The 27,731-nt window shown below is 37.4% G+C and overlaps 6 protein-coding genes across 6 annotated transcripts; 1 reads left to right on the top strand and 5 right to left on the bottom strand.

Moving 5' to 3' along the window:
• Positions 1 to 25: 25 nt before the first annotated feature.
• Positions 26 to 2,041, bottom strand: LOC125590468 (O-fucosyltransferase 23-like). Its single transcript, XM_048764049.1, has 2 exons — positions 1,796 to 2,041; positions 26 to 1,557 (listed from the first exon to the last, which is right to left on the bottom strand). The coding sequence occupies exon 2, from the start codon at positions 1,500 to 1,502 to the stop codon at positions 210 to 212; it is 1,293 nt and encodes a 430-aa protein (XP_048620006.1). The 5' UTR covers positions 1,503 to 1,557; positions 1,796 to 2,041; the 3' UTR covers positions 26 to 209.
• A 580-nt stretch (positions 2,042 to 2,621) lies between these two features.
• LOC106435750 (cyclin-P3-1-like) lies at positions 2,622 to 3,657 on the bottom strand. The gene is made up of 3 exons (XM_013876674.3): positions 3,397 to 3,657; positions 3,072 to 3,314; positions 2,622 to 2,983 (listed from the first exon to the last, which is right to left on the bottom strand). Exons 1-3 carry the CDS (start codon positions 3,567 to 3,569, stop codon positions 2,761 to 2,763), a joined length of 639 nt encoding a protein of 212 aa, XP_013732128.2. The 5' UTR covers positions 3,570 to 3,657; the 3' UTR covers positions 2,622 to 2,760.
• Positions 3,658 to 4,665: 1,008 nt separating this feature from the next.
• LOC106435749 (microtubule-binding protein TANGLED-like) lies at positions 4,666 to 7,140 on the bottom strand. The gene is made up of 4 exons (XM_013876673.3): positions 6,807 to 7,140; positions 6,305 to 6,447; positions 6,127 to 6,185; positions 4,666 to 5,882 (listed from the first exon to the last, which is right to left on the bottom strand). Exons 1-4 carry the CDS (start codon positions 6,897 to 6,899, stop codon positions 4,810 to 4,812), a joined length of 1,368 nt encoding a protein of 455 aa, XP_013732127.2. The 5' UTR covers positions 6,900 to 7,140; the 3' UTR covers positions 4,666 to 4,809.
• A 226-nt stretch (positions 7,141 to 7,366) lies between these two features.
• LOC106435998 (chaperone protein dnaJ C76, chloroplastic) lies at positions 7,367 to 8,741 on the bottom strand. The gene is made up of 6 exons (XM_013876945.3): positions 8,459 to 8,741; positions 8,266 to 8,384; positions 8,096 to 8,175; positions 7,934 to 8,014; positions 7,753 to 7,861; positions 7,367 to 7,657 (listed from the first exon to the last, which is right to left on the bottom strand). The coding sequence occupies exons 1-6, from the start codon at positions 8,663 to 8,665 to the stop codon at positions 7,513 to 7,515; spliced, it is 741 nt and encodes a 246-aa protein (XP_013732399.2). The 5' UTR covers positions 8,666 to 8,741; the 3' UTR covers positions 7,367 to 7,512.
• Positions 8,742 to 10,187: 1,446 nt separating this feature from the next.
• LOC106436004 (receptor-like protein 31) lies at positions 10,188 to 13,211 on the bottom strand. Its single transcript, XM_013876951.3, has one exon. It carries the CDS (start codon positions 12,557 to 12,559, stop codon positions 10,268 to 10,270), a length of 2,292 nt encoding a protein of 763 aa, XP_013732405.3. The 5' UTR covers positions 12,560 to 13,211; the 3' UTR covers positions 10,188 to 10,267.
• Positions 13,212 to 13,468: 257 nt separating this feature from the next.
• LOC106435754 (protein ALWAYS EARLY 2) lies at positions 13,469 to 18,858 on the top strand. Its single transcript, XM_048764158.1, is given in 19 exon segments — positions 13,469 to 13,701; positions 13,787 to 13,885; positions 13,973 to 14,038; positions 14,129 to 14,206; positions 14,425 to 14,602; positions 14,704 to 14,936; positions 15,031 to 15,325; positions 15,676 to 15,747; positions 15,889 to 16,157; positions 16,236 to 16,292; positions 16,418 to 16,747; positions 16,830 to 17,008; positions 17,075 to 17,351; positions 17,421 to 17,609; positions 17,684 to 17,836; positions 17,946 to 18,023; positions 18,105 to 18,317; positions 18,320 to 18,385; positions 18,486 to 18,858. Coding segments are annotated over 19 exon segments (3,093 nt in total). The 5' UTR covers positions 13,469 to 13,605; the 3' UTR covers positions 18,651 to 18,858.
• The last annotated feature ends 8,873 nt before the right edge of the window (positions 18,859 to 27,731 follow it).

A 27,731-nucleotide genomic window follows, 5' to 3' on the forward strand; every position in this document is an offset into this window, starting at 1 on the left:
AAGTTATTTGTTCATGGATGCCTTGTTTAAGAATTAAAGGATTGTTTTCTATAAATTTCATTTTGTTTACTCTCAATTATTACCAGTAGAAGTCAGAATTAAAGAACAAAATGAAGGAAAGATCTAAGACGTAACTACACAACTTTGTACCACAAAAAAAAAAAGAATTGTATAAAAAGACCAAAACCTAACTCTAAAGTTTCACAACTTCACTCACTTGAACAAGAAACAGAACTAGAGCCATAGCTAATAGCTTCCAAGCTAGAATGAGTCATATTAGTCATCCATCTCCTTGGAACTCCCTTTGATCCTCCAGCAAGATTATATGCATATGATCTCCACTCGTTCTCACCATCTTCACAAGCACTAGTAAACCCTAACCTTCTCATCTTCTGAGTCCTCTCAAGAACAATGAGACTAGAGAAAGTCGAAAAGCTATTACCAACAAACACATCTGCTCTTAAACACACCTCATAATCTATAGCAGATTGTATCAAATAAGAATATTTCCCATAAACCTCCTCTTTAACCCCAAGCTTCTTCTTCTCATAAGGTACTAAACCGTCTCTCCAACCGGTTAAGACCGATGATTCTTTGTCTTTTTCATCTAAGAGACTATCAGCTACCGCTAGGTAAAGAACTGTGGGACTCTTTAAACCAGATATGTTCCCTACCCTCTCCATTATCTCTCTTTTACTACTACAAATATCTGAAACCTTTAGCCTTTGCTCTAGCTTCTTACAATGTATCATCCAATCTATCTCTATCCTCATGTGAACCGCCACAAAAGGGACAAGACCCGTCCTGATTCTATTATCTCCCCCTCCTTGTCTGATTCTCTTCACCACTTTATCTGCTTCTCTCGAGATCTCATCGACCACAACCATACACTCAAAGACCTTTGCATAGTCCTTAACAGGCCAGTGATCATGCCACAAGAACGGGTTCTTCCCTATGACTCGGACCACTTCAAACTCATTAGTTGCGGACTGTTTCAGCTGTTGCAAGTCTCTCTCCACCGTCCATCTCCTTCCGCTACCTTTCTCTAGATCAAACGAATGTGTTCTGTTCCTAACGTCAGAGAACTGAGCGAGCTGCACGAACCCTTTGCAGAGAGAGTTGAATCTTTCGAACTGGAAGACTTTATCGAAGGGGATGGGACGGAGCTTGTCTACTTCCTTGTAGAACAAGGAAGCGCTTAGACTAGGCATTAGAAGCGTTCTGTTCATTGTTCTTGCGGTCAAGCAGGCTCTTGCGAAAGCTATCTTCTGGTTGTTCAGTCCCCATACGATCTGAGGAACCTCGAGGAACTTGTGGGTTCTGACTCCAGCTGTTGAGGAGGAGGAGTCTGACATGTAACGGGCTCGAAACAAGAAGCTACTGGGAGAGTAAGAGAGAAACAGAGCTCTGTAGAACAGAGCAATGCCAACAAGAACAAGGCATTTGCAAGTGATGGATTTTGAAAAGAGTCTTAGATTCTTGGAACTAAACTGAGAATTCATTGTTAATCACTTCAGATTCAGCTTCTTCTCCAACATCAAAATCTTGGTTAGAAACCTACAAGAATCAAAAACAGAGCTTTAAACAGAGTATGCATTGAAGAGATAAGAACCCTAAATATTGAAACTTTATTCAAAATCTGGGTCGGTTCCAGAACATAACATATTAACATGCATGATCGATTTTGAATCTCATAATGATCGGGATTAAATAAAAATCGAATCTTTTCTAGGTCTAAATAGGCTAATAATCAGAAGGAATAAAACCCTAGACGAGAGGAAGAATTTTGACCTACCTTACTTTTAATTTCTGATTTTTGTTTTGCCTAATCTGCCAGCATCGTGATTAAGAGACAAATAATAACCCCTGAATATTAAAACAAAATGACGATAAATCGCTCTAATCACGGATTAGTATGGTGTTTTTGGGAGAACGCTTTGAAGCAAAGCAAAGAGAGAATCCAAAAAGGCTAATTAGAAAAATGTCAGGTAAATAGAATCCAGCCAATCGTAGCCACTGACAAGAAGAATATGCAAACTGAGGTTTCAAGGGATGTTTAAAAAAAAAGGGAGATGAGGAAGGTTCTTGAACAGAACAGAGCAGAATCACGGAGAAAAGTGCAAAAAAAGCGAAAGTTTTAAACGACAAATCTTGTGAATAAACTATAAAGATAGGCAAAAGGATGAATTTAATATTTAAGTAATATGGTTAGAGTTTGGTGGAATATATACTTTTCTAATGTCACGCGTTCTGTTTAAATTTACGAGCTTATAGTTAACGTCCTGAAACTATCATTGTTTTCGAATGTGTCACGCCGCATTACATTTATCCACCGTGTTCATATGCGTACTAGGCGGTAGTCCCCACCCGTAGCCGTCATAAACGCAAGAGCAATACCGTGGAAGAAGCTTTATTATATAGTATAAAAATAATTTTTGTAGTTATGCAAAATGTGTTGTTAGCTGCAATATTCTTATTCATATATCCGTTATACAATAATAGCATTTGCTAATGATCTTTGGGTCAGGTTTGGCCCAACAATAAATAGAAGGATATGACTCAGACCAACATTTAGTAGCCCAAGTTTAATTTTTTTATCGCCATGTTTCTCAATGGATCGATAACAAGAAAAGATATGTTTTGATTCCAAACTTAACTAGTTTACATTGATCTATTTCTTCAAATAATCATGAGAAAATACATCAGTTTAAAAACGTAGTACAGAAGAAAAGAAGAACTAAGCAAATCTTATGGGCTTTGTTAGATCGCTTGGCAACCACAAGTCATCTCTTCAAGAGCGGTTCTAAGTCTTCTTGAACCACAAGGCACCGTTTGTCTCTGCAACATGAGACAGTGTTTCTCAAACATCTCCGCTGTAATATTTAATCTGAAATCAAGATCGAACAAGAACGTTCTCTCCAGCCTATTCATCTCTTCAGTGCTAACTCCTCCAATTTTCGCATAATAAGCATTATTATAACACCTAAACTCCATAAAAAAACAAGATAACAAGCTTGAATTATAAGCAAATAGACTAGGAAAATTTTAGGTCTAGTTAAGAAGATACTAACTTGCGATCCAAGAATTTTGCTGCGACCAAGAGACTGGTGATGAGAAGGCGATGAACGTTAAGTGATGTGAGACGACGAGTCGTGCTTGTAGCCACTGGTATTTCTAGATACCTAATGATGTAAACAAAGGCTGCAACGAAGCACGCAGGGCTACACCGAGCGTACCTGTGGACTCTCTCTGTGTAACGTTGGATGTTCATGGAGGGTGATCTTGAGCCATGGAACATAGTTATCTCTTCGTCCCTGTTGATCGCAAAGGAGATTCAAACATGAGAGATCGGAGAGGATAGAGAAATTTCATTTCTACATATTGAATAAACTGAACTTGTTGCGTCTTGTGTGGAATGGCTTTTCGTTCTTTTGAATCATCTTCGTAAGAACTGAGGCGAGAAGGGTGATGACACGAGGAAGGGTGGAAGTAGAAGGCTGGTCGTAGTCTTCTATAAGACCTAACCATTGAAAGAGCGATGAGTTGGTGGAGTTGCTAGAAGTTTCCATTTTTGTGTTGAAACCGAAACTGAGAATGCTTTTGAAAACCTCTATGGTTGTTCTTGGCTTGAGGAAGCACAGGGAATGTAAGTGGAGTGGGAGAAGCAAAGTTGAATGCTTTCTTTTAAAAGTTTTGCAGCTTTAGATTCTTTGCTTTGAGAGAAAGTTACGTGTGTATTATTGTGTATGTAGGTTTTTTTTTTTGTGGGAGTGGGACCCGTGATTGTTTTGTTTTGGAGGATTAATCACAGCCTGGTTTATAGAACCATGTGGTCAATCTACGTCTGAATCCTAAAACTCAAGTTGAAACATGCATACGTACATAGTAGTAATGCTTGACCCAAATATATGTTAAGGTTTGCTTTCTTATTTTCTCACTAGGAGACTGAATCTATCTGAACAAAATCATTTTGTTTGGGACATTTGAACTTGCAAGAAACTCCAAGAGGCATGTTTACACAATTAGAGACCTAAAGTTATTTAAAGAAGGAAGAACATACCAAATTGAAAATAAGGATGAAAGTATTAATCAAATTTCATCTTCATTGCTTTTATGTGTCATGAAAAAGGCAAGAGATAAACCGAGAAGTGATAACTTAAAAAAGCAAAATGAAGCAATTGCCTAATTGGTAGCCAAACTTTAGACAAAGTTGCATGGAAAGTTAGTTCAACATTTTCCCAACTTGTGATAGAATTATATTATTAAACATAGTGATTAAGCAATAATAATTATATTAATGCAAGCTTTTTTGTTCTTTTTTTTTAATACCACACACTTGATTGATTTTATGTTTTCACGAGTCTATACTTCATACACTAAGGGTGTGACTGTATGACATATTTAGAATAAAATAAAATAGTTTTAAAATTTATTTTATGTCATCTCATTTATTCTGATTTCAGTCAATAAAATTAAAATTGTTTCAGTTCATTTACTCGAAAATGTGAGAAAAACAGTAAAGAATAGAGTAAATCTTCTCTTAACCTTTTATGAAATGAAAAAGTTCACTCTAGATTTATTAATTTTCATACCTTATATTTCTACTTTATTTTCCCCACTTTTAATCCCCTATGTAACCAATCACACTCTAAAACTCTTATTAGAGGTCTTCTATCTTCAATACTTACTATTTAATCATCTGATAAAAGATATAAAAGTCTTCAACTTGCTATTTGATCAACTGATAAAAGAAAAAAAGTTTATTTGTACTAAAAAGGTATCTTATTTCATTACAAAGTCTCTCTCTTATTAGATTCTCCCCATCGAGAACCTCTTAGGAACTATAACAGGACGCTGTTTCAAGCCGCTCACCATCATCCCCATCTCATCATGATCATCACACTTCCCAACACTTTTCCTGCTCTTCATTGGAGACACCAGCCTCATCGCCAGTCTTGATGGCGAAAATGACCTCTTGAGCTTTGCCGCAGTTGATAGCTTCTGCGTCTTCTTGCCCACCCTAGTCGGAGAAATCGAAGGCTTTGGTGACTTCTTGCCCACGTTACCACCATATCTTGATGGAGATATAAATGCTTGAAGCGTGACTCTTTTTGGAGAAATAGACGACTTGCGAGCCACGTTACTTCCATTTCTCGTAGGAGTAAATGATCTCCTGAGCTTTGCAGCTGTAGATAGCCTCGGAGACTTCTTTTCCAAGGTTAAACTTCTTGTCGGTGACTTGCAAGCCAAGTTACTTCTGCTTCTGTTAGGAGAAACCGAGACTTTAGGTGGGCTCTTGATCTTAACCTGAAACTTTGATGCTGATGTGGAAGTAGGAGACCTGATCAAGAACTTGTGTGGCGTCTCTTTATTGCTTCTGGCTATGACCGGAGACATAGTTCTACTGAACTTAGCTTGTTGCGTAGATGAACCAGAAATAAACAGAGGGTTAGGGAAAAGAACCGCCTTTTTAACCCAAGGTTTGTGCTTTGGCGAAACCCTATTCGCCAAATGCCTAAAACTATTCTCACCATCCCCTTTTATTTGAGCCTTCTTCTCTGCTTTTGTCTGTGGAGACACGATCTTGAACACAATTCTTGAACGAGCCTTGTGTATAGAAGCAGGAGAAGTTGGTTCTGAACGTTTGTTCTGCTTCTCTTTCTTCCTTCTCGCTTTGATATTACTGTTGACAGTTTTAGGGTTCGGTTCCAGTGATTTCTGTTGAGTCTCAGGTGTCTTAGGGCAACCGTCTTCTTCTGACTTTCTACTCTTCCTTGGTGCAAGGGCGTCTACAATGTCTCTAGTGACCTGTGAGGCTTGTAAGATTTCGTTTACGGTCTCTCCTAGTAGCATTGCAGGTAGTGACATTTTCCTCCAGTCTCCTGCATTGGCAAATAGATTATACATTACTGAAATACAGAAACTTTAGATCCAAGAATCCATCAAATAAGAGAAGTTTAATCAAAATTCTTTTTTTTTAATGAATACTAAAATAATTCAGAAAAAATCATTTATTACAATAATTGTGACCTTGGTACTGAAGCATCTTTTAATCAAAATTCTCCAACACACACAAGTATCTTTGCCTAATGAATGTGTGTGTGAGAGAGGGAATAGAGATTTTACCTGGTGAGGAAGCTGGAAACTTTCCTAATGGAGATTTCTTGTTAGTAGCATTCTTGATCCTACAACAAAAATGAATAATAAGGGAGATAAATGAAGTTTCTGTGTTTGGATCAACATAGATGTTTCTATAAAAAGTAAAAAGGGTTTGAGTTTTTTTTTTCTTTTTCTGGATGTTTACCTTAAGGTTTCTTGCTTGCATCTAAGGCTAGTCTTCAAATAAATTCTAGTGCTTCTAGGGCTAAGGTTCACACCAGAGACAACTTTGGTTCCTCCTGCTATTGTGTACTGCAGCTCTTGCAGTCTTTCCATACATTTATCAACCTTTCACCATATCATTCACCAAAATTGACAAGATCAGCCAAATAGGCCTCCAATGTTATTAATAGAGAAAATGGACCAACAAGATCTGATCAATGGAAACTAACATAAGATCATTTTGCAATACAGCAAATCAATTCAACTGAAAACACACTACTTATAATCAGTTAAAAGATATAACTTGGGGCCCACAGACAATTTTATTAGCAGTGGTTTCAATTAGTGTACTAATTAAGTAAAGTTTCAAGCTATAATGGGAAGGAGCGTTTGCAAAATTTGGTAAGAATTAAATTAAAAGGGGACAAAGTCTTAAACTTTATTCTAATCATGTCTATTTAACTGGACCAAGATGAAGAAGATACCTTGTTGATTGTTTCCTTGAGAAGTTCTGAGTTGAGAGGAGGAAGCGCCACCATCGCCACTCTCCTCTGCTTTTGTGGGGTTCTTGCAACCATCTTCCTATACTCTTTGACTTGAATTCTCTCTTTGGCTTCTAGAAACCCAGATCTGTCTATCTCTCTCTCTCTCTCTCTCTCTCTCTCTAGACTTTTTTAACATTCAGACAGGAAAAAGAATCTCTCAGCTTCGAACTCTGCTTCTGTCTGATACTGGTGATTGTCGGAACGTAAAGTCAAACAGACACGGGAAATGAGAGAGAGGAGAGCGGATAAAAGAGTTTACTTTCGTAACGGATCTTTCGTTTACTTTTATTATTTAATTTAATTTTGGTTCAACGGTCTATTTTACACGTAACGGCTACTTTAAAAAGGCCAAATAATTTAGTGGCTATAACTACAGTATCAGCATATAGCTGATGTATATATAACTTTCACTTTACAAGACTTAGGTCTAAAATTAAAGCGACATATTGGGCCTGTGCCTGGGCAACATGTAGGTATAGATTTCAGCTTTTCAGTGAGAGAGTATCGGTAACACTTCTTATTGTATACAAATTTTGATAGCTTTTGTTTTCATTTTCCAGTTGGAAGGAGCTGTTACAGATTCATTCATGTCAAGAATGCATTTTGCTAAAGAAGATATAATTACTAATTCGGATTGACTCTAGCTTCAGAGCCAGTCTACATGTTTGCTTGAAGATTCAGGTTGTTTCTTCTTTGGTTTCCTGTACCGGTTGTTCTCAAACTGAGCTTTGACTATAAGAGCATAGAGCAACTCTGCCTCCGCAGAACAATCATAAGGTTTGTCCAAAACACTGTGGAAATATGAACGATATGTGACTTTGTTAGTGAACATTCACAAGCACATAGAATATCTCAAGAGGGACGATAGAGAGAATGAATCAGATACCTGTCTAGTAACTCTTCTAGAATAATTCTCTGAGAAGGTGTGACATAATGTATGCAACTTCTAGGACACTGGTTAACTGCAGATTGTACCCGGTAATCTTCTCCACGCCCTGGTCACATATACACTATTAGAAGCTATAAGTAGAAGGCGAATACAAAGGAAACAAAAGAAGGATACACACCTTGAGACATTGCTCTAGCTGTTCCAGTTGAATCACATGAAAAGACATGAGATGCTGTCTTAAAACATGGGTACGAACATCCTACAATAAGACAGAAACACATGTTCAAGAAGAAACAGAGCAAAAAAAAAAAAGAGCTCAATCCACAGGAAAGTTCTGTACTTTTTCCGAAGCAGAGGACCTCGTTCACAAACACATCAAGTGCCTCACACTCTGGATTATCAAAAGGGTCCAAACATTCTCTAGTACAGGAAAAAAAACACATTACTTGGTTTATTCTGTTTTTTTTTTTGTATTAAGAGAAAGTGTATTATGAATGAGTGAGTGTGTACCCTTCAATGATCTCTGCTCTGCTAGTGTTTGTTAGTAACTCGTAAGCTTGGATTATGCGACGGATCATAACATCAGAGCTGCTTCCTTCTCTGTTTACATCAGGATGGTACTGTTTCACCTTTTACAAAAGCTCAAAGTAAGTCAACACATGAAAAAAGGAAAAGCAAAGAGATTTGAATCTTGGATTCATACTTTGGCGCGAAAAGCTGCTTTTAGCTCGAGAGATGAGCAGTTTGGCTCCACGCCGAGTATGGAGTATGGTGAAGAGGTGGAGAGTGGTTCATCTCTGTTTCTTCTCTCTCTGCAACTGGGGATGATGAATCGTTGAGAAGTTGAGTTTCTTGAGTTGGAGAAGAAAGAGAGTTTTGGAATCGGAGGGGATACACGGAAGCATTCCATTGCGTCTCTTTTACCCTTCTCTTTCCTCGGAAGAGTTTTGAGACTTTTAGAGGCGTTAACTGATGACCAGACACATGTCCAAGATATCAAGCGGGGATCATAAAGAGAAAGAGACGACACAATAACCCTCTGTCTCGTTTAGAGGGTCTTCAGCTACTGAAATAAAATTGAAATATAGTTTTTATCATAAAATAACACAACATAGGAAAATGATAAAAATAAGTTTACATATATCTTTGGGTTAACTAATGTAAACTTTAGGGTTTAGTTTTTTTTGACAAAAAGGTTTAAGGTTTGAAGATTAAGGTTTAAGATTTAGAATTTAGAATATAATTTTTTAAAACAATAATTGTTAAAATATTTAATTTTGTTAAATGTATTATTTGTTAATGGTAACTAGTTTTTTTTATTTTAATAAAATTTATTTTGGTCATTTTATTCGTTGTGTGTTATTTTGTTCATAAAAACTTGTTTATGGTGTTTTTAGACAATAAGCCTCTTTTCATTTATCTTCGGCTACCAAAATAAAATTTTATACCCTCTGGAATTGGATTCTTATAAGCTCTGTGTAGGCACCAAATATACTAGATAGGCAAATTTGATATGTAAAGCAAAAAATTTACAAATAACATGAATAAAAAATATAATAATATAATACCAAAGTTGGAAAAGAACTAGGTTGAAGCAGAGTCGAGATTAGATCTCTTTCCTTAATCCTTTAAACGCCCGTAGTGTGCCGGTTTGATACGTTTAAGAATCCCAGGATACAACTGCCTATATCTTCAGTCTCACAGCACTTGAGAACCAAAGCCTGTCGAACCTATTTCTATGTTATACTCTCAGACACAAAACAAAAAGAAGTAGGAGAAAGTGGTTTTGTTTGTATTGGATGTGTTTATAGAATGAGAAGAGCATGGCTTTATATAGCCTCATAAAATAACGTGCATCACAAAGCACTAAATGGAGATTTTAATTTTGATTCTATCATGATTATGAAATCATGGGCTGTATTGATTCTCCATATGTTACAGCATTGAATCCAAAATCAAATTCATTATTGGTCAAAGACGTTAGTCAAAGACGAGAGACAAAGAGATCTTTTGCTTTATTATTTGTAAGATAATTAGCAATAGACTTTGGGCTAAGCAAATAAATCTCAGTCCAGCCCAAGCATCTCTTTACTTAACACATCAAAGTGTTTACAAAGTTTTTTTTTATAACTTTGTTATAACTTCTCCATTTTAAACACAAGAGGTTTCTTACCTCACAATTCTAATATAGATATTTTACAAATAATCTATTTTAGACTTTCATTTCTCATTCAAACGAACTTCGTTTTTGATATATGATTACACTATACCATAGTGCTCATAACAATGAATCCTACGATTCCACAATCCGGTCATTTCGACAATCAAATTGCTCGAAAAATTTACCGGAATATTGGCCATAGCACTTTGTCCAAAAAACAGTTCCAAGCTCTGTAGGCTGTAGTAACCTTCATTACCATAACAGGAAACAGTTCAGATATAACATCATATATAGCCTCTGCTTGTGAACGTAATTTGACAGTACATGTAAGACAACTACAAGAGAAGGTCTTTAACAAACACTTTTGGTTACTACAATTTTATGTTTGCGTGAAGTCAAGATATGTCCAATCACAAATCCACAGAAAACACCAGGTCCATAAGCTATTACCGCTGCTATCCAGTTAACCACTTGCTCTTCCTTCTCTGCTGGCACTTCTAATACAGGATTCTTCATGTGAGTTTCTCCACATATGTCTTCAAGACCGTATAGTTTAAGGTTGTCCATGAACGAAGAGCAACTCTGGCCATGAAACTGTGTGCTTCTCGGCACCGGTCCTTCAAGAAGATTATGAGAGAAGTTCATTGTCGACATAAACGAAAGACTACCAAGATTTTGAGGGATTTGACCAGACAACTGATTCTTGGACAAGTCTAACGACTCGAGCTTTGTCAAATCTCCCAAAGACTGTGGTATGTTGCCTGTGAACGCGTTTCCCGACAAGTTGAGATGACGCAGCTCCTTCAACAGTCCAATAGACTCAGGGATGTTCCCACAGAAACTGTTTCCAGAGAAGTCTACGGTCTTGTAGTCTTGGTTGATCCTCTTAAACTCCATCTCCACTCCTTTATTAACTATCTCCATCGAGCTAATGTACGAGGCGGTAGCGTTCAGCACCTTCCCCATGTAAGGAACGTCAGAGATCATGAAGCTGTCGTCTTCAACCCCCACCGTGGTCATCTCAAGCCACTCGGAGAAGTAGAAAGTTGGTAACGCTCCAGTGAAGTCATTATGCGAGACGTCGATGACTCTTAAGCTTTGGAACTTTGCAGACACGTGCGGTCCGTGAAACTTGTTTGATCTGAGGATGAGGACATGTAATGACGGCAAAGATCCTAGCCAAAATGGAAACGTGTCTTTGATTCTGTTGCTTCTCACGTTCAGAAGCTGAAGACGAGTGCAATGGATCAAGGACTTTGGAAGCTCTCCTTCTAGCTGGTTGCGGCTGACGTCAAGTGATATTAACTTGGTGGCGTTATTAAATATATCTGGAAGTGTCCCACTGAAGCTATTGTTACGTAGAACCAAATCTGTAAGAGAAGTTATGGAGTTTTTTAAACATGGAGGGATCGAGCCGTTGAGTAGATTGTTGGACAAGATCAAGATCTCTATTGATGTAAGCTTGCAGATCCAACGAGGCAACGGTCCTTGGAGAGCATTTGAGCTGAGATCCATCCACTTGACTTGTGTTTTATCTAGAACTTGTGATGATGTTCCAAAACTGTTGAAAGAGTTGCTTGCAAGTGCCACCATAGTCAATCTCCGTATCCAACTCGGTACCTCCCCTTCCATGTTGTTGTTGGTAAGGCAAAAGTATTCTAGTTTGAATAGCTTTGATAGAGACTTTGGTATTGACCCATTGAGATTGTTGTAACTAAGATGTAACTCTTCTAGGTTATGGTATTGAGATATCAGTTCAGGGATTGGACCATCTAAGTTGTTTTGAGCAAAGTTTAGAAACTGAAACCTAGATGATGAAGACACATTCCTAAACTTGATAGCTCCTTTAAATTGGTTTCTCTCCAAGTTAACAGATATTAAAGAAGGAACTGTGAATAAAGATGTGGGAAAAGGTCCAGTAAATGAGTTTTCACTCACATCAAAGTACTCTAAATTGTGTAATCCACTCATGTCAGGAAGCGTGGAGCCCAAGGAATTGTTTTGAAGATATAGTTCACATAGCTTTGTTAAATTGGCAAATGAAACAGGAATATTGCCACTTAGTTTGTTGTGGGAGAGGATCAAGTATCTTAGTTGGGTTAGGTTTCCTAGTGAAACTGGAACTTGACCTACTAAATTGTTACCCCAAAGATCAAGAACTATGAGACTAGAAAGGTTCCCTATTGAAAGTGGAATTTGACCTAATAAATTATTATGGGAAAGGTCAAGAAGTGTGAGTTGTAAAAAGTTCCCTAATGAAGAAGGAATCTCTCCATGGAGACTACAGTTTCTAAGGGATAGGCTATCAAGATGATGAAGTTTGAAGAGACCACTATTTGGTTTCAAAGAGTTGTTTAAAGAGATGGTATCAAGGTAAAGTGAAATCACCTTTCCAGATTTAGCATCGCACGTGATACCTTTCCAAGAACAGCAATCTCTACTCTTGTTCCATGAATGCGACGCTGCATCTACATGAAACTCGTTTTTGAACTCGAGAAGAGCATCTCTCTGGCTGGGATGGCAATGATGGAACGTAGGAAAAGCAAGAGTATGAAGAACGAAGGAAATCAAGAAGAGGAAATAATACAAGGAAGTTACAATACTAGAATAGCTATAAGATTGGCTTGGAATCATCATTGCCATTTTTTTTGGTTTGTTTGCGTTTTGTGTGGTAAGTAACAAGTTATGATTCTCATAAAAAAAAGTCAAGATTTTATTAGACTTTTGCAAGTCTTGCGTCAAGTCATATGGAGCTTATTTGATCAAAATCTTTCAACTTCTGTATGGTCCATGGTTTGTACTTTGTGCCATTTTCCATAGACTTAGTCCACATAAACCAATATTGACTCATTCCTTCAACCTTATATATATATTATAGCCCACCACACATTCTCTTCTTCACAGAGGTTTTTGGTTTCACACAGTGGCGGAGCCACATGGTCAAAGGGTGGCGGAGCCACGTTCTCTCTAACTTCAGGTTGGGTATTGAACATTAAAGATGGGCCTTTATGTCATAAATTTGAAATTGGGCTTCGTATTTGATATTGCACAAGAAACAAAATAGAAGAAATGACGAATAGGGGGAGTTCTTATTGGCTGTTCAAGTTTCGCGGCAACACCTTATATCACTCTCTCTCTTCTTTTTATTTATTTATTATTTAATAATTACTTATTCTCTCTCTAAAAACCCTTGTTGGTTTCAAAATTTATAAATCGATCTCTCTTTTTGAAACAAAAGGCACTCTCTCACTCCTCCCGTCTCCAAAACCTGCTTCGTCTCTCCTTCTATGTGCTTCGGCGTCTGTTAACACGGAACTGGTAAGTGAATCCTCACTGGATCTGCTTCGATTTAGGGTTTTTCAAAGGTTTTTCCTTTTTTCTTCCGTTTTGAATTTTCGTCCCCAAAAAAAAAAGTTTGGATTCTCTACACTTGTGTCTAAGTTCTTCATTCTAAAGCTACGTCGTTTTGAATCTACTTCCTTTCTGAGCGAATCGGTTTCAGATTTTGAGGAGTTTCGATTCGATTTTTTGCGTTTCAATTTTAAATTTCTCAACTCATTTCCTCGAAATCGTGCTCAAAGCTTCTGACTTTGTGAACAATTATCAATTAAAGTTGTCTCTTTTATAACAATTGCACTTTTAAGTTTCTAACTATATTTTGAGGTTCTTTGTTTCAGAGAAACGTGCAAATGGCACCGACGGTTAGAAAGTCGAGGAGTGTGAACAAGCGTTTCACTAATGAACAACCCTCGCCAAAGAGGAGCTCTAGAGAGAATAAGCTGCGTGTGAGTATTCTTCTTCACATTTTTAATTCAGATGTGTTTCTACTACTCTGTGATGTATTAACTATCTTTTTGCTTATTGTGTTAGAAGAAGAAATTGTCTGATAAGCTGGGACCTCAATGGACCAGAGGTGAGCTTGAGCGGTTCTATGACGCTTACCGGAAGTACGGACAGGACTGGAGAAAGGTAAATTAACTGTCTGTCTGTCTCTAACTCACATTCGGTTATATGATTGATGGCATTAGAGTTCTTAAAGACTAATTATTTGTCCAGGTGGCTGCTGCAATTCGGAATAGCAGGAATGTTGAGATGGTGGAAGCTCTCTTTAATATGAATAAGGTATGAATCAAGACACTCTTGTTTGTATCTCAGTTTTAATTAGTATTTGATGTGAAACCTATATAACTTGGCTTCTTCTTCTTCCTCCAGGCATATTTGTCTCTTCCGGAAGGAACTGCCTCTGTAGCTGGCCTTATTGCTATGATGACCGATCATTACAGTGTCATGGTGAGAACTCTATTTAACTACGTGCTGGCACACCAATGACACTCTGTGAAAGTGACTAGATGATAAAATAACCTCTAGTTATTAACGTGAGTAAACAGTAAAACCGTTAACTCTGAGTTTTGTGTTACCCTATGTGGCTAATCTATTGGGTCATTTAGTGTATTTAAGAAGGTTATGTGGACTGGTTTGTATCCCATTCTAATGGTATTTTCTTCTAGGAAGGGAGTGGCAGTGAAGGAGAAGGCCCTGATGTTTCAGAAACACCGAAGAAAGAGAAAAAGCGCAAACGTGCAAAGCCTCAGCTTAGTGATTCTCGAGAGGAAGTTGATAAAGATCATCCAGTGGCGTCATCGACTGACGGATGTCTCAAGTTTTTGAAGCAAGCACGAGGTAATGGTAGAGTGCCTAACTCATCATTCTCCTAAATATTATTCTCTTCTGAAGAAGCCAAATCAATACGTTCAAGAATGTGTAAATTTGATTTTTAATCCATGTAGGAACTCATCAACGTGCCACTGGCAAACGTACACCTCGGGTTCCTGTACAGACTTCACGGGATGATGGGGAAGGCTCTACTCCACCAAATAAAAGAGCCAGAAAGCAACGACTTGATGCCAATGATGATGTTGAGCGTTACTTAGAATTAGCATTAGTAGAGGCATCCAGAAGGGGAGGAGGGTCTCCCAAAGAACTCAGCGACAACTCGCCAATAAAGAACTGGGGGAAAATGGTAACCTCTTGAGCTCTAGATTATCCTTTTATTTATTTTTCTGCATAATCTTGATTTACTGAAAAAACACTACTTAACTTTGTGCATTAACAAGTCGCGGACGAGGAAAGCTCAATCATGGGTGGGAAGTAGCCGAGAAAAGAAGCGTGAATCTGATATGGAAGAGGTTGGGGAAATGGAGGTTCCACGGAAGGGGAAAAGGGTCTACAAGAAGAGAGTAAAAGTCGAAGAAGCAGAGGGTGATTCTTCTGATGACAATGGAGGAGCAAGCAGTGCCACTGAGGGGCTCGGAACTAAGTCAAAGAGACGAAAGGCTGGGCGTGAAGCCTCAAGAGGGACATATTCACCGCGCAGCCCAAAGAACATAGATAACAAACTTACTTCCGGAGGTAATAACCAGTTTAACTTGATGCCTCATTACAACTTCCAAAAATATGTTCCAGTCTTATCTCAATGTTCTAGAAATCGATAGGCGGTGGTTGTAGAGAATTATTTAGTCGGAGCCGTAGACCAATTTTTGAAGTTGAAAAAGTCTGATTTTTAGAACACTGGTTATCTCTTTCTATCAGGAAAGGTGGAAGTAGTTATCATCTATTATAGGCTCTTACATATTTTTCCGTTTAAAGCTTTACTATTGTGAGATTTGAATATTTATTAGTCCTGCATTGCCCATTTTTAAAATAAGTATCACCGTCTTCTTCAGAGTCTGAAACTTATTGCCTGTATTTTTCATGTGTAGATGAATTTGATGCTCTGCAAGCTTTAGCTGAATTATCAGCTTCATTTCTTCCTTCAGCATTGATGGAATCAGGTGAGCTATGTTTGGTTGAATATACCTGAATTTTTATGTTTTTTTCCTTTCTATATTTTGGCAATGAGTATGTAGATTGGGTTAAAAAAGAAGAGCCTGCCATTACTTTTATTAATTTTACTATATTGCGTTGGGTTCCAGAATCATCTCCTCAGTTGAAGGAAGAGAGAATAGAAAACGACATGGACGAGAAACCTAGCTCACCGGAAGCTACTACGTCCACCAGCAGTCATGGGGAAAAAGCAAATTCAGAACCAGATGAGAGTCTGCTACATGCAATCTCTGCTATTGGGAATGCTGTTTACAATAGAAAACCAAAACCTTCAACGCAAGCTTCCACTGATTGTAATGCTGGGAAGCTACAGCCGGAACCTACTAGTGCTAGTTTAAGAAGAAAACGTAAACCAAAGGTTAGCAAGATAATTCTTTAAATTTCCTTTTCTTTTTCATCTTTTTAGCTTAACATATGAATTGTTTTTAATTTTCAGAAGCTAGGAGATGAATCACCACCTGATTCTTCTCAGAACAAATCCATAAACAAAAAGGTATCTCGATATTGCTTCATTTGTACATTAAATTTTAATCTTAGTTAGGCTCTGTGATCTGTAATTACTATCCTTTGAATCAAGTTAGAGATCCTTGACATATAATTTGGTTTATTGTGTGACAGGAGTTAGCTCAAGAAAACCATAATATGAAGTCCTATCTTAGAACAAAACGCACTGGTCAAGGTCCCTCTCAGTCAAAACAGTTGAAAACTGCTAAGGAGTTGGAGGAATCTACTACAATGAGCGATAAGAAACATTCTGCTATGGATGTAGTAGTGTCAACTAAACAAGATTCTGATTCATGTCCAGCCACTTCACCACCACAGAAACCTCCAAACAGGCGTAAGGCGAGTCTGAAGAAAAGCTTACAAGAAAGAGCTAAATCTTCTGAAACCGTTCATAAAGTTCCTCGTAGTTCCAGATCTCTTTCAGAACAGGAGTTGTTATTAAAGGTGGAGTAGCCTCTAACTTCAACTTCTCTTATGAAAGCATTCAAACTCTGGTTCTGATATTTTTTTAAATTCCAATTTTCAGGATGAGCTTTCTACTTATATGTCGTATCCCTTGGCACGTCGAAGGTGCATATTTGAGTGGTTTTATAGTGCTATCGACCATCCCTGGTTTGCAAAGATGGAGTTCGTCGATTACTTAAATCACGTGGGACTTGGTCACGTTCCAAGACTCACTCGTCTTGAATGGAGTGTCATTAAAAGGTTTGTTCAAGTTTTGTTATTGAGAGAACATTTGTAGATTTTAAAGCTTACTCTTCTTTTTTGTAGCTCTCTTGGTAGAGCTCGAAGGTTCTCTGAGAGATTCTTACAGGAAGAGAGGGAGAAACTCAAGCAGTACCGTGAGTCTGTGAGAAAGCATTACACAGAGCTTCGAACTGGTGCTAGGGAAGGGCTTCCCACAGATTTGGCTCGGCCATTAGCAGTTGGGAACAGAGTCATTGCAATCCATCCCATAACACGAGAGATTCATGATGGGAAAATTCTCACTGTTGACCATAACCAATGCAATGTTCTGTTCGATGACTTGGGCGTTGAGTTAGTTAAGGTAATTAATCTTTTATTATATATTGATGATAAGGTCTCAGTCGTTGAACCATTGTTTTTTTCTTAACAGGACATTGATTGCATGCCTTCAAATCCATTGGAATACATGCCAGAAGGTCTAAGGAGGCAGATTGATAAGTGTTTATCCATGAAGAAAGAAGCACAGCAAAATGGGAATCCAAACCTTGGTTTATCTGCTATTTTCCCTCCATATGGACTTGAAAATGCTGACTGTTCCATGAGTCCTTCTCTGAATCAGGTAGAGAGAGATGGATTTGACTATTTCTGAGTCAAATGCTTAAAATGTTTGCCTGACCCATTAATTGTCTACAGGGTGATATGAATGCTCATATTCTGCATGGTAAAGTATCAACCGACACTAGTATCCCACATCAGACTAATCAGTCAGGTATCATAGATTATAGCAAAGGACGAGAAGCTGAGATTCAGCGAGCACTTGCTCTACAGCATGCTTTAGATGAAAAGGTAATGAACTACTGATCTCGAATTGTTCATAGTTGTAGATATTGTGTCGCCCACGGAAACTCTACCTTCTGATTAACGTTAGTTAGCTTATATTTGTGCTGTGTGACAGGAAATGGAGCCAGAGATGCTAGAAATTGTCAAGGTCTCAAAGACAAGAGCGAAAGCAATGGTGGATGCAGCTATTACGGTATTGATTCAGCCACTTTTATATATTCTCTTGTAACATTACATATGTTTTTGCTGAGTTGTTATCACTCTACGGTTCTAGGCTGCATCATCTGTGAAGGAAGGAGAAGATGCCATCAAAATGATCCAAGAAGCCTTAGACATGATTGGCAAACATCAGCCGTTACGCAGCTCTATAGTAGTCAAAGAGGAAGAGCACGCAAGTGGCAGCATTGAGCATCATCATCACAACCCATCTCCCTCAGACGCATCAAAGCCTATGGCTAACAACGATTCGATCTCACAAAATGGTTCAGAGAAAAAGAGGCTCAAATGCCTTCAGAGTTAATCACGTCCTGTGTTGCCACTTGGATCATGATTCAGGTAATGGAAAAATTGCTTGGAAGTATCACTCATCCTAAAACTGAGTCAAACTGCATTGTCATAGTAAGACATTGAACTTTGCTTTTCTCGTGACTTGCAGATGTGCACGGAGAGGCAGTACCCTCCAGCTGATGTAGCGCAGCTTATGGACACAGCAGTCACAAGCTTGCAGCCTCGATGCCCCCAGAATCTACCGATCTACAGAGAAATCCAAATGTGTATGGGAAGAATCAAGACTCAAATCATGTCTCTAGTACCAAGTTGAAAATGCCAATTCACTTGGGTTAGTGTTTTTTTTTTTTTTGTCTCATTAGGTAAGTCCATTCTCTTTTTAACTTAGAGTAGATGATGGCATTATCACCTGAGAAAATGGTGTTAGAGGTGAATGGGTTCAATGGTAGTTTGCACCATTGGTTCTGTAACTTAAAATCTGATGCTTATGGTTTTTATTATAATATTCCATGAATGTCCTTTTTGGCCACTTTCAACTCAACTAGTTAAAGTCAAACATAAGTGGAAATGTTACAATTTGTTTCAAAATAAAGCAAAAGATTAGACAAGCAAATGGATTACAAAACATAGAAAGTTGTTTCTCCACCTTACGTTTCTATCATCAGGAAGCTCTTGCTAAGCACCGGCTTGTAGGCAACGGGTCACACCTGTTGACTATAAGGTTCTGTGCTAAGTTCCAATCATCATAGTCCATGTACGTCTCTAGCTCCATCTTCATAGTGTTGTAAAGTCTCTTTGTTCCAAACATATGTTTATCTTCTTCCCAACAAGATTCTCCTTGGGGGTAATGTACTTTCTTATCTCCAAACATGTTGATCAGAGGCTCTTCCTTATCCCAAATAGTTACATCGATATTAGATTAGATACTATTATTGACGTAGCTTTTATAACCACAACAATTTCTCTCTCCGCATCTTTTATTATTGACGTTTCTTTCTCTTTTCAGTCTTCCACTTTAACTGAACAATACTTGGCCGGTTACAAAAGAAGTAGGGTCTAATTGTATAACAAAAGAAACGTCTTCAAAAGCTTTGCTGTGGCTCCTATCTTTTATGTTTTTTAAACTGTTGTCTGAATTAAGCAATTTAGCCCCGGCCATTTTATCCCGTGGACCCGAAACCGATCCTAAAAGTCTTGGTTCAGTAGGAACCGATTTTTTACTCTTTGGGTCTTGTTGTGGAGGATCGGTCTTAGACCCGACCCGAATCCAAAACCCGATGGAGTATCCGATATACCTGAAACTTTTGATATATATTAGATTATATGATTGTTTCAGTATATTTTTATTTTATGGGTATTTTAAAAATTTTGGATCTGAATTTTCTGGTATTTTTTTGGGTTTTAGAATTTTCTTTTGATTTTAAAAAATATAATTCAGATAATCGGATAAATGTTCAGGTATTTTTCATGTCTTCGGATCAAGTTTTAAGTAACTTTTTGGATATTTTGTGTATTCTAATTCAGATAATCGAATAAATGTTCGAGTATTTTGTATTAAAATGTTGGGCTGGCGATTTGTTATGCAATATAACAAATTAAAAAACAGCTTCTTAAAGACTTTTTTATTTATATAATCTTGGCCTTTTAAATTCTAAGCCTATATTCTTTGGTTTAAGAGAAAAAAACAAACCAAAAAACGAAAATGGGACCAAGTTGCCTTTTTCATATCTTAGTATTAATAGAGAAGCAAAAAACAAAAGTACCCTTTAAATCAATACTTATTTACATAAGTGCTGATGACATGACGGCGTGAGAGCCATTCTCGAACTTTTTTTTAGTAAATCCTTTCTTAACTAGATCAATTACAATTATTTGCCATTGGTATCTCAATTCATATATATTAATATAAACTAAGATCGTTTCTGTTTGTATATGAAGCGGATGTTAGTCTCCGAGTATAATACAATCACTGTGCTGTCTGAATTAGGTCCGGACGTTCGGATCTTCAGATCGGGTTCAGGCTGGTTCTTTTCGGGTTTAGATCTTTTGGGTCTTAAATATTTAGATCTAATAGCTATTAGAAATTTTCGGTTCGGGTTCGGATCGCTTCTTCTCAGGTTTTGGTCGGTTTGGATTGGGTCTATAATTAAAATATCCATAAAATCCCCGTAATATTTCAGGTCCATCTCGGATCCGGATCTGATTTAGGTATTTAAGATCTGAAAAGGATATTATATACCAAACTCCATCAAATTAGTTGATATTTGTTAACAAAAGATATTTCAATTAAAACATAAAATAATATATATAAAATAGAACACGAAAACATCATAGTTTTAAATATGCATGTTTTTAAGTCGTGTACAAATCGGTTCTTATCGGGTATTGTCTATTCGGATCGGTTCTTTTCGGATTCGGGTCTATTCAGGTCAGTTCTTTTCGGTTCCGGTTCTTTTGGGTAAAAAAATTTTAGACTCAAGGTATTTGTAAATTTTCGATCCGATTTCGGATCGAGTATTTTTGGGTCGGTTCCGGTTCGGGTTTTCGAGTCCAGGTTAAAATGTCCAGGCCTAGTCTGAATTGTTTTAACAATACCATAATAGTCATGGATTAATATTGTGTCGTAGAGGCCCCCATGGTCCAGTGGTTTGACTAAGGGTTCATTAATGCTTCTACACGAGTAAGTCTGGGTTTCGATTTCCAGAAAAAGTAGAATTATGCGAATTAATGGAGAAAAAACTTACAAGAGATCTGCAGCTAGCATGGCACAAGAAGTACTTTTAAACTATTAGACGTGAATCCTAATAAGGCAGGTAGAATTGTTGGTTGTAGAATCGTCTGTAATATTTTTTTATAGTTTGTAATATCATAATTATCTAGCTTTGAAAAAAGAAGATTAATATTGTGTCCATTGCTCTTGACACTTTGCAAAATCAAATATCATGTCTCGAATACGAGGGAAGAACTCATAGATCAATAATGTGGTGATTGCTCATCCTGTTTTACAATACATTGACAACCTGCTGATTGCATGAATTCATCGATCTACTACTTTATACAATTTTCCTGTGAGTGGAGATTCATCTACTATTTTATACAATTTTTTTAGAAAAATATAGTTTGCTTTTTGAAAACGTTTCTCATATTATAACAAATATTTGTCAAATAATAATCTTTGTTATTTCTGGCTTCAGTTTTGATACGTAATACTGAATTTTTGTAAATATTTTTTACTTTCTTCGACGGTAGCCTATTCTTTTCTACATACAGTAATTAAGAGAAATTTAAACAATTAACAAAATATGACTGCTTAATATATTCTGCATATAGTAGAATATTTGGGAAAATTTGGAAAAATACTTTCATATAAGATTTTATTTTGAAACTATACCATTAGTCAATAACACAAATTCTCCATATTCTTATTCATAAGATTTTAGAATCATATGCGTTTGAAAAAAGCATATTTTAAATTCGTTCCTTTCCAAACAAAATATCCTTCATTTTTCAATCAAATTCTCCATATTCTTATTCTTAAGAATTAAAGAAAAATAAAATCCAATTAGTCAATATAACAAAAGTGTTTAGAAATAATTAAATAATCACTTGCTCTCTCTAGAAGTTTGCTCTTCCTTTTCTCTAAAAAGTCGCAACTAAATTTCATCGTGTACGGTGGCCGGCGGCGACCCTAGTCGTCGGTCACCTCCATTTCTTTTGGGTTTTTGGGTCCTATCTTGTATATCCTCAGATCGGTGTGACTCCGGCTAAGTCCGGCTTAAAGTCCGATGTTTTCGGTTTCCTTTTGTTTCGTTTTATTACCTTCTCACCTTCTGAAATTTAATGTTCACTCTCTGATTTTCTATCAGATTGTTATATTACTGGATTGATTTGTAAATCTCTCTGTTTTCTCCGGTAATGCTTGTTCTTCTCTCTTTTGAGACTAAATCTACGATCCCTCTAGTGAGATGTTTTGGAGCGGAGTTTCTCTTCAGATAGAAGTTTTAAGAGATCCAGATCAACTGATTTCGAGCATGGAGAAAGGGTGTCTCTTCGCTGTGTTAGGTGGTGCGCCAAGGAGTGCTTGATCTTATTTGTCTATGGGCATAACTCACCGACGTTTCAGATTCAGATTCACTATCAATCCGGCGATCAACAGAAGGTTTACCTGCAGATTTCGAATTGGGATCCTGGAAGTGATGAGTCTGATGACTACAGTAGTGATACCTCAGATGGAGAACCAGGAGACGCTTCTTCGGCAATGTTCCAGAGGAGTCGAGCTTCGCCAATGACGTCATCTAAACCCATATTATTTCAACACGTGGCTGGCTAGTGTTTTCATGCTTATCATTTGGGCCAATGTGGAAATACAAGTGTATTGGATTTAAATTCTCTCTCGGGCTCTGCTTGTAAAATGGCTTTAAATGGCTTTTCAATATAAATTATAAATGGTTGACAAAAAAAAATCACTTGTTCTGATTGAAATAGTTTTTGTTCCGATCTACGATTAGACACACATGAAATCAAACCCAGATATAATATAAGAAGTAAATGGTGCATTGGTGATTGGTGTATCTTTTCTATTCTTTTTTTTCCCGTCAATGTTTTTTTTAGATTAAATAAATGAGCCAAGCCCAGTAATCGGCCAAAGCCCGAGTACATCATAAACCAGCACAAAGCCCAAAAACCACCATGCTTAACAAAAAAGAAACCTTAATGGGCCCTCGCCCAAGACACAGAAACCGGACGGGCTGGTCGGATAGGCAGTCAAAGAAGCAGGACACGTGGAGAGATCTGCTCCATTCACGCGAACACGCGTTGCAACAGCTTCAACTTAACCGCCTCCGCCTCTACGCCGCCGGAGCCACACCATCAAGACCCGCGTTCGTCGGAGCTGTGAGACAGACAAGCCTCCAAACGAACCCATAACCGTTCTTCACCGCACTGTCTTCACGCCGGCGAGTTCCATCGAACCTCGAGATCTCCACTACAAGAAAACATCGGGATACTGAGGGAAAAAATCGTCGGTATGTCGTCGGAATAACGCTATTCCGAGGACATACCGACGAAACTAGTCCTCGGAAATATCTCCTCGGAAATTCATACTTCCTCGGAATTCCGTCGGCATTCCGACGAAACAAAATTCCGAGGAAACTCCGAGGACACGAAGTTCGTCGGAAGGTTCCTCGGAAAATACCGAGGGAATTCCGATGGTCCAATCCTCGGAAGTTTCGACGAAATATTCCTCGGAAGGTTATCGGAAAATACCGAGGAACAAATGTTCCTCGGACTTTTCCGAGGAACTTTCTTCCCTCGGAAAATTCCGAGGGAATGGGGTTTCTCGGAAAATTCCGAGGAACTTTTTCCCTCGGAAAATTCCGAGGAACTCAATGTTCGTCGGAATTTGCCGAGGGGAGAAAGTTCCTCGGAATTTTTCGAGGAACTCCATTCCCTCGGAATTTTGAAAAAATTTATTTTTTTAAAAAATTTATTTTTTTTTAAAATTAATTTTATTTTTAAAAATTAAAATTTTTAAAATTTAAAATTAAAATTGAATAAAACATAAAATAAAACATAGTAGATAATATTCAAATTTAAATAAAACATTCAGAGTTTTTGGAAAAAAAAAAACTACGGGTCTTGAATGTTCGGGAACGTCTCGTTCGGGTACATCCTCTTCATCATCTCCATCATCTGCTCGTTCAGCCTCTTCTGGGTCTCATAGCCCGCCTGTTGAGCTGCCATCTGGGTCTCCAACGCAGATATCCGATCATCCTTGTCCTTCAGCTGAGCCGTAAGAACTTCTGGATCAACATACGCATGTGGTGCAGAAGAAGGAACAGCCGACCGGGAGCGACGACCCAAACCGACCAAACGTCCCTTTTTCTTTGGAACCGACTGAAATATAAATAACCAAGTTTAGATAATTTAAATTGATGATAAAATAAAAATCAAGAAATAATTAAGTTGAACTTTAAAAAAAAAAAAACTTACCGATTCAACGATTTCGTTGATTCGAACCCGAGACAAGTTGGTCGAGGCCGTCGAATCGTCATCATCAGTTTGAAGCTGAGACACTTCGTCATACACCTGAGTTTGGACCAGGTCGACCACGTCCCTCACAAGACCATCATCAATCTGGCCGGTCTTCTTGTTGGTATACGCCCTTTTCATTAGGGTGAGATCATCAACCGGCTCGCCCTCATTTTCTTCCGCCTTGAAAAAAAAATAAATTAAACAAAGATTAGAAATTTGAAAAAATGCATAAAAAATTAAATTCTGAAACTTAAATAATTGAAGAAAAAGCGGTTGAACTTACCATGCGATCCGCCAGAGTGGCAATAGATTGAGCACCCCAAGTTATGCTTGTAGATGCCCTTTCCTTTACGGTCGCTCCTGCGGTTGTTGGAGTTGGTGGAAGAAGTTTCTTTCGTCTCTTCTTTATCCCAATGCGCATACAACTCCTTCCAGACCGTGTCGTTCATCGACTTTGGGACCTTTTAATTTAAAAAAAAAAAGTTTAATAATTTTAAAAATAGTTTAATAAATTAAAAATTGTTAATAAATTAGACAAGTACCTTGTTTACTTCCCACTTCTTCTTCCACTCGTACATCTGCTTCCCATAGTTGTCCATAACTTTATGGACAAAATGGTGATAGATAGAGAGCGTATCATCGGCATTCCAGTTGAATTCTTGCTGAAATAGTTTAAAAATAGTTTTTAAGCACAAAAATATAATAGTTTAATAATTACAAAAATCGTCGTTTTAATAAATATAAAATAGTTTAATAATTAAAAAAATAAGTTTTAATAATATTTAAATTGTCTATGAATATAGTTTAATAATTACAAAAAATAGTTTTAATAATATTAAAAATATAATTTAAAAATTAGAATACTTACCGCAAACTGACGAAACCACAGATGCTGCTTCTCGACAGGGAAGTGAGTGAAAGTCGGATGTCCGCTGTCGAGGGCCGAGTACATCATACGGTTGATCCATGCGCTGATCCCGTTCCCGGATCGGTTGAACCTAATAAAAAAAAAATTATTAATAAAAAAATAGTTTAAATAAAAAATAGTTTAAAAAATAAAAGTTTAAATTACCATGTTTGACCATGTCCATGTGGATATGACCGGGCTGTCGAACCAACTCCGCAACCCTCATCACTCCCAGAGGACCGGGTGCAGCAGCGGGACCAGGAGCGGGTGCAGCAGCGGGAGCGGGAGCAGCAGGAGCGAGTAATGGAGAGGGAGATGTATGGTATGAGCTGTGGGGCGAAACGGAATCCTGAACATGGCTGGAAGAACCCCGAGACTGGCTCCCCATACCACCCCGGCTACGACGCTGGCGAGGCCGGATCTGATCATCATTAGACCTGTAAATTAAAAAAAAAACTTATTTAAAAATTAGTTCTAATAATTTTAATTAAAAAAAACAGTTTAAATAAAAAATAGTTAAAAAACATAGTTTTTAATCACAAAAATATAAATAGTTTAATAATTAATAAAAAAGTTTTAATAAATAAAAAATAGTTTAAAAATTTTAAAAATAGTTTAAATAAATCCCAAAAACATAATAATTACGAAAAATAGTTTTAAAAATGTTTAAAATGTTAAATAATTACAAAAATAGTTTTCATAATATTAAAAAAGTTTAATAAATATAGAAATTTATATTTTACATATAAAATACATAAAACGTTTTATAACCACTAAAAAAATGTTTTTAAATATTATATAAATGATTTTTAATCTTAAAAAAAGTTTTCAATATATATATATAATTTCAAATTCGATTTTTATAACCACAAAATTAATAAAAACTAAAAAAAAAATTCAAATCAAGTGAAATACATAATCAAACTCGATTTTACACAAATCTACCATTCACCCTAACAAAATCTATAAATCTCATTCCAAAATCATCAAATCTACTTAAAAACCATACAAATCTAACCTAAAAGAGTGGGATAGGGTTCTTACATGATTATGGGGGAGGATTAGGGGAGATTCGCCGGAAAAACGCGAGAGAGAATGGTGGAGTCGCCGGAAATCGCGAGAGGAGAGGCTGTGCGGCGCGGAGAGAAAGAGAGAAATGGGGAAGAAGATCGGGCTCGCCCTAATATTATGAGGCGTCCGACGGAAACTATCCGTCGGAATTTCCTCGGAAATATTTTATATTTCCGTCGGAATTTCCTCGGAATTCTTTGATTCAATTTTCCCGAAATATTTGGCGGCTTGGTTTACCCGGTTAAATGAAAATATTCCGACGAACCAGGATTCCTCGGAATACCCTCGGTAATCTCCGAGGAATTTCTGAGGAACCAGGGTTTGGGGTTTTAAAACATCGATTATTTTCGCCGTATTTCATTTCTTATACAATTATAATGCATACCATTGAGGATTCTTTGTATAGATGATCATAAACCATGAAATAACACAATTTCAAAAAAAAATTGTAAGTATTCCCTTTACCGTTTATTAAAGTGTATAAGTGTTTCTCTTATGTTGTGTGGTTTTCGTTCATGCAATCGTAAAAGTATTTGTTATTGGATAAAACACCAAAGTTCATAGTTCCAAACATCATAATCTGGTTATGACACTTAATGAAGGTTATATACGTGTTATTCAATCCGTAAAACGTAGTTTTCGATTTAAAACCCCAAGTTCCTCGGAATTTCCTCGGAATATACCGAGGAGATTCCGAGGAAATCCTTATGTTCGTCGGAATTCCCTCGGAATATACCGAGGAGATTCCGAGGAAAAAGAATCTATAATCAAATCCCCAATTCCTCGGAATTTCCTCGGAATTTTCCGAGGAAATGCCGACGAACATAAAGAGTTCCTCGGAATTCCTTCGGAAAATTCCGAGGAAATTCCGAGGAACTTGGGGTTTTCAATCGAGAAGATCTATTCCGAGGAAATTCCGAGAAAAACCTATCTGTCCTCGGACTTTCCTCGGAATTTTCCTTAAAAAAAAAAAAAAAAAAGGTCGACGCTAGTCTGTTTCCGAGTCGTCATCACCAGATGAATCTGAATCTGGATCTTGGTGAAACTCTCCAATCACTGGTTCATCCTCTACGTGAACGGCGGCTTCTTCTCCGAAGTCGGTTAAATCGACTACAAGGCCAACTCCACCTAAATCTTCTGCTGCACTTAAGTTGCCGGATGTGCTTGGTTGTAGTGGGTCTTCCAGCTCAGAACTTCCCTGAACTCGGCCTCTCGGGTTGAGTCTTGTAACAGTAACCCATGGATCATCTCTGTTCCTTACCTGGGGGTACTTGATATAACAAACCTGATCGGCCTGAGAAGCAAGAATGAAAGGATCATAATATTGCAGCTTCCGTCTTGAATTTACTGATGTAACACCAAATGCATCTGTTCTCACACCTC

Source organism: Brassica napus, chromosome A1 (assembly GCF_020379485.1).
Source record: "Brassica napus cultivar Da-Ae chromosome A1, Da-Ae, whole genome shotgun sequence".
Lineage (NCBI taxonomy): Eukaryota > Viridiplantae > Streptophyta > Magnoliopsida > Brassicales > Brassicaceae > Brassica > Brassica napus.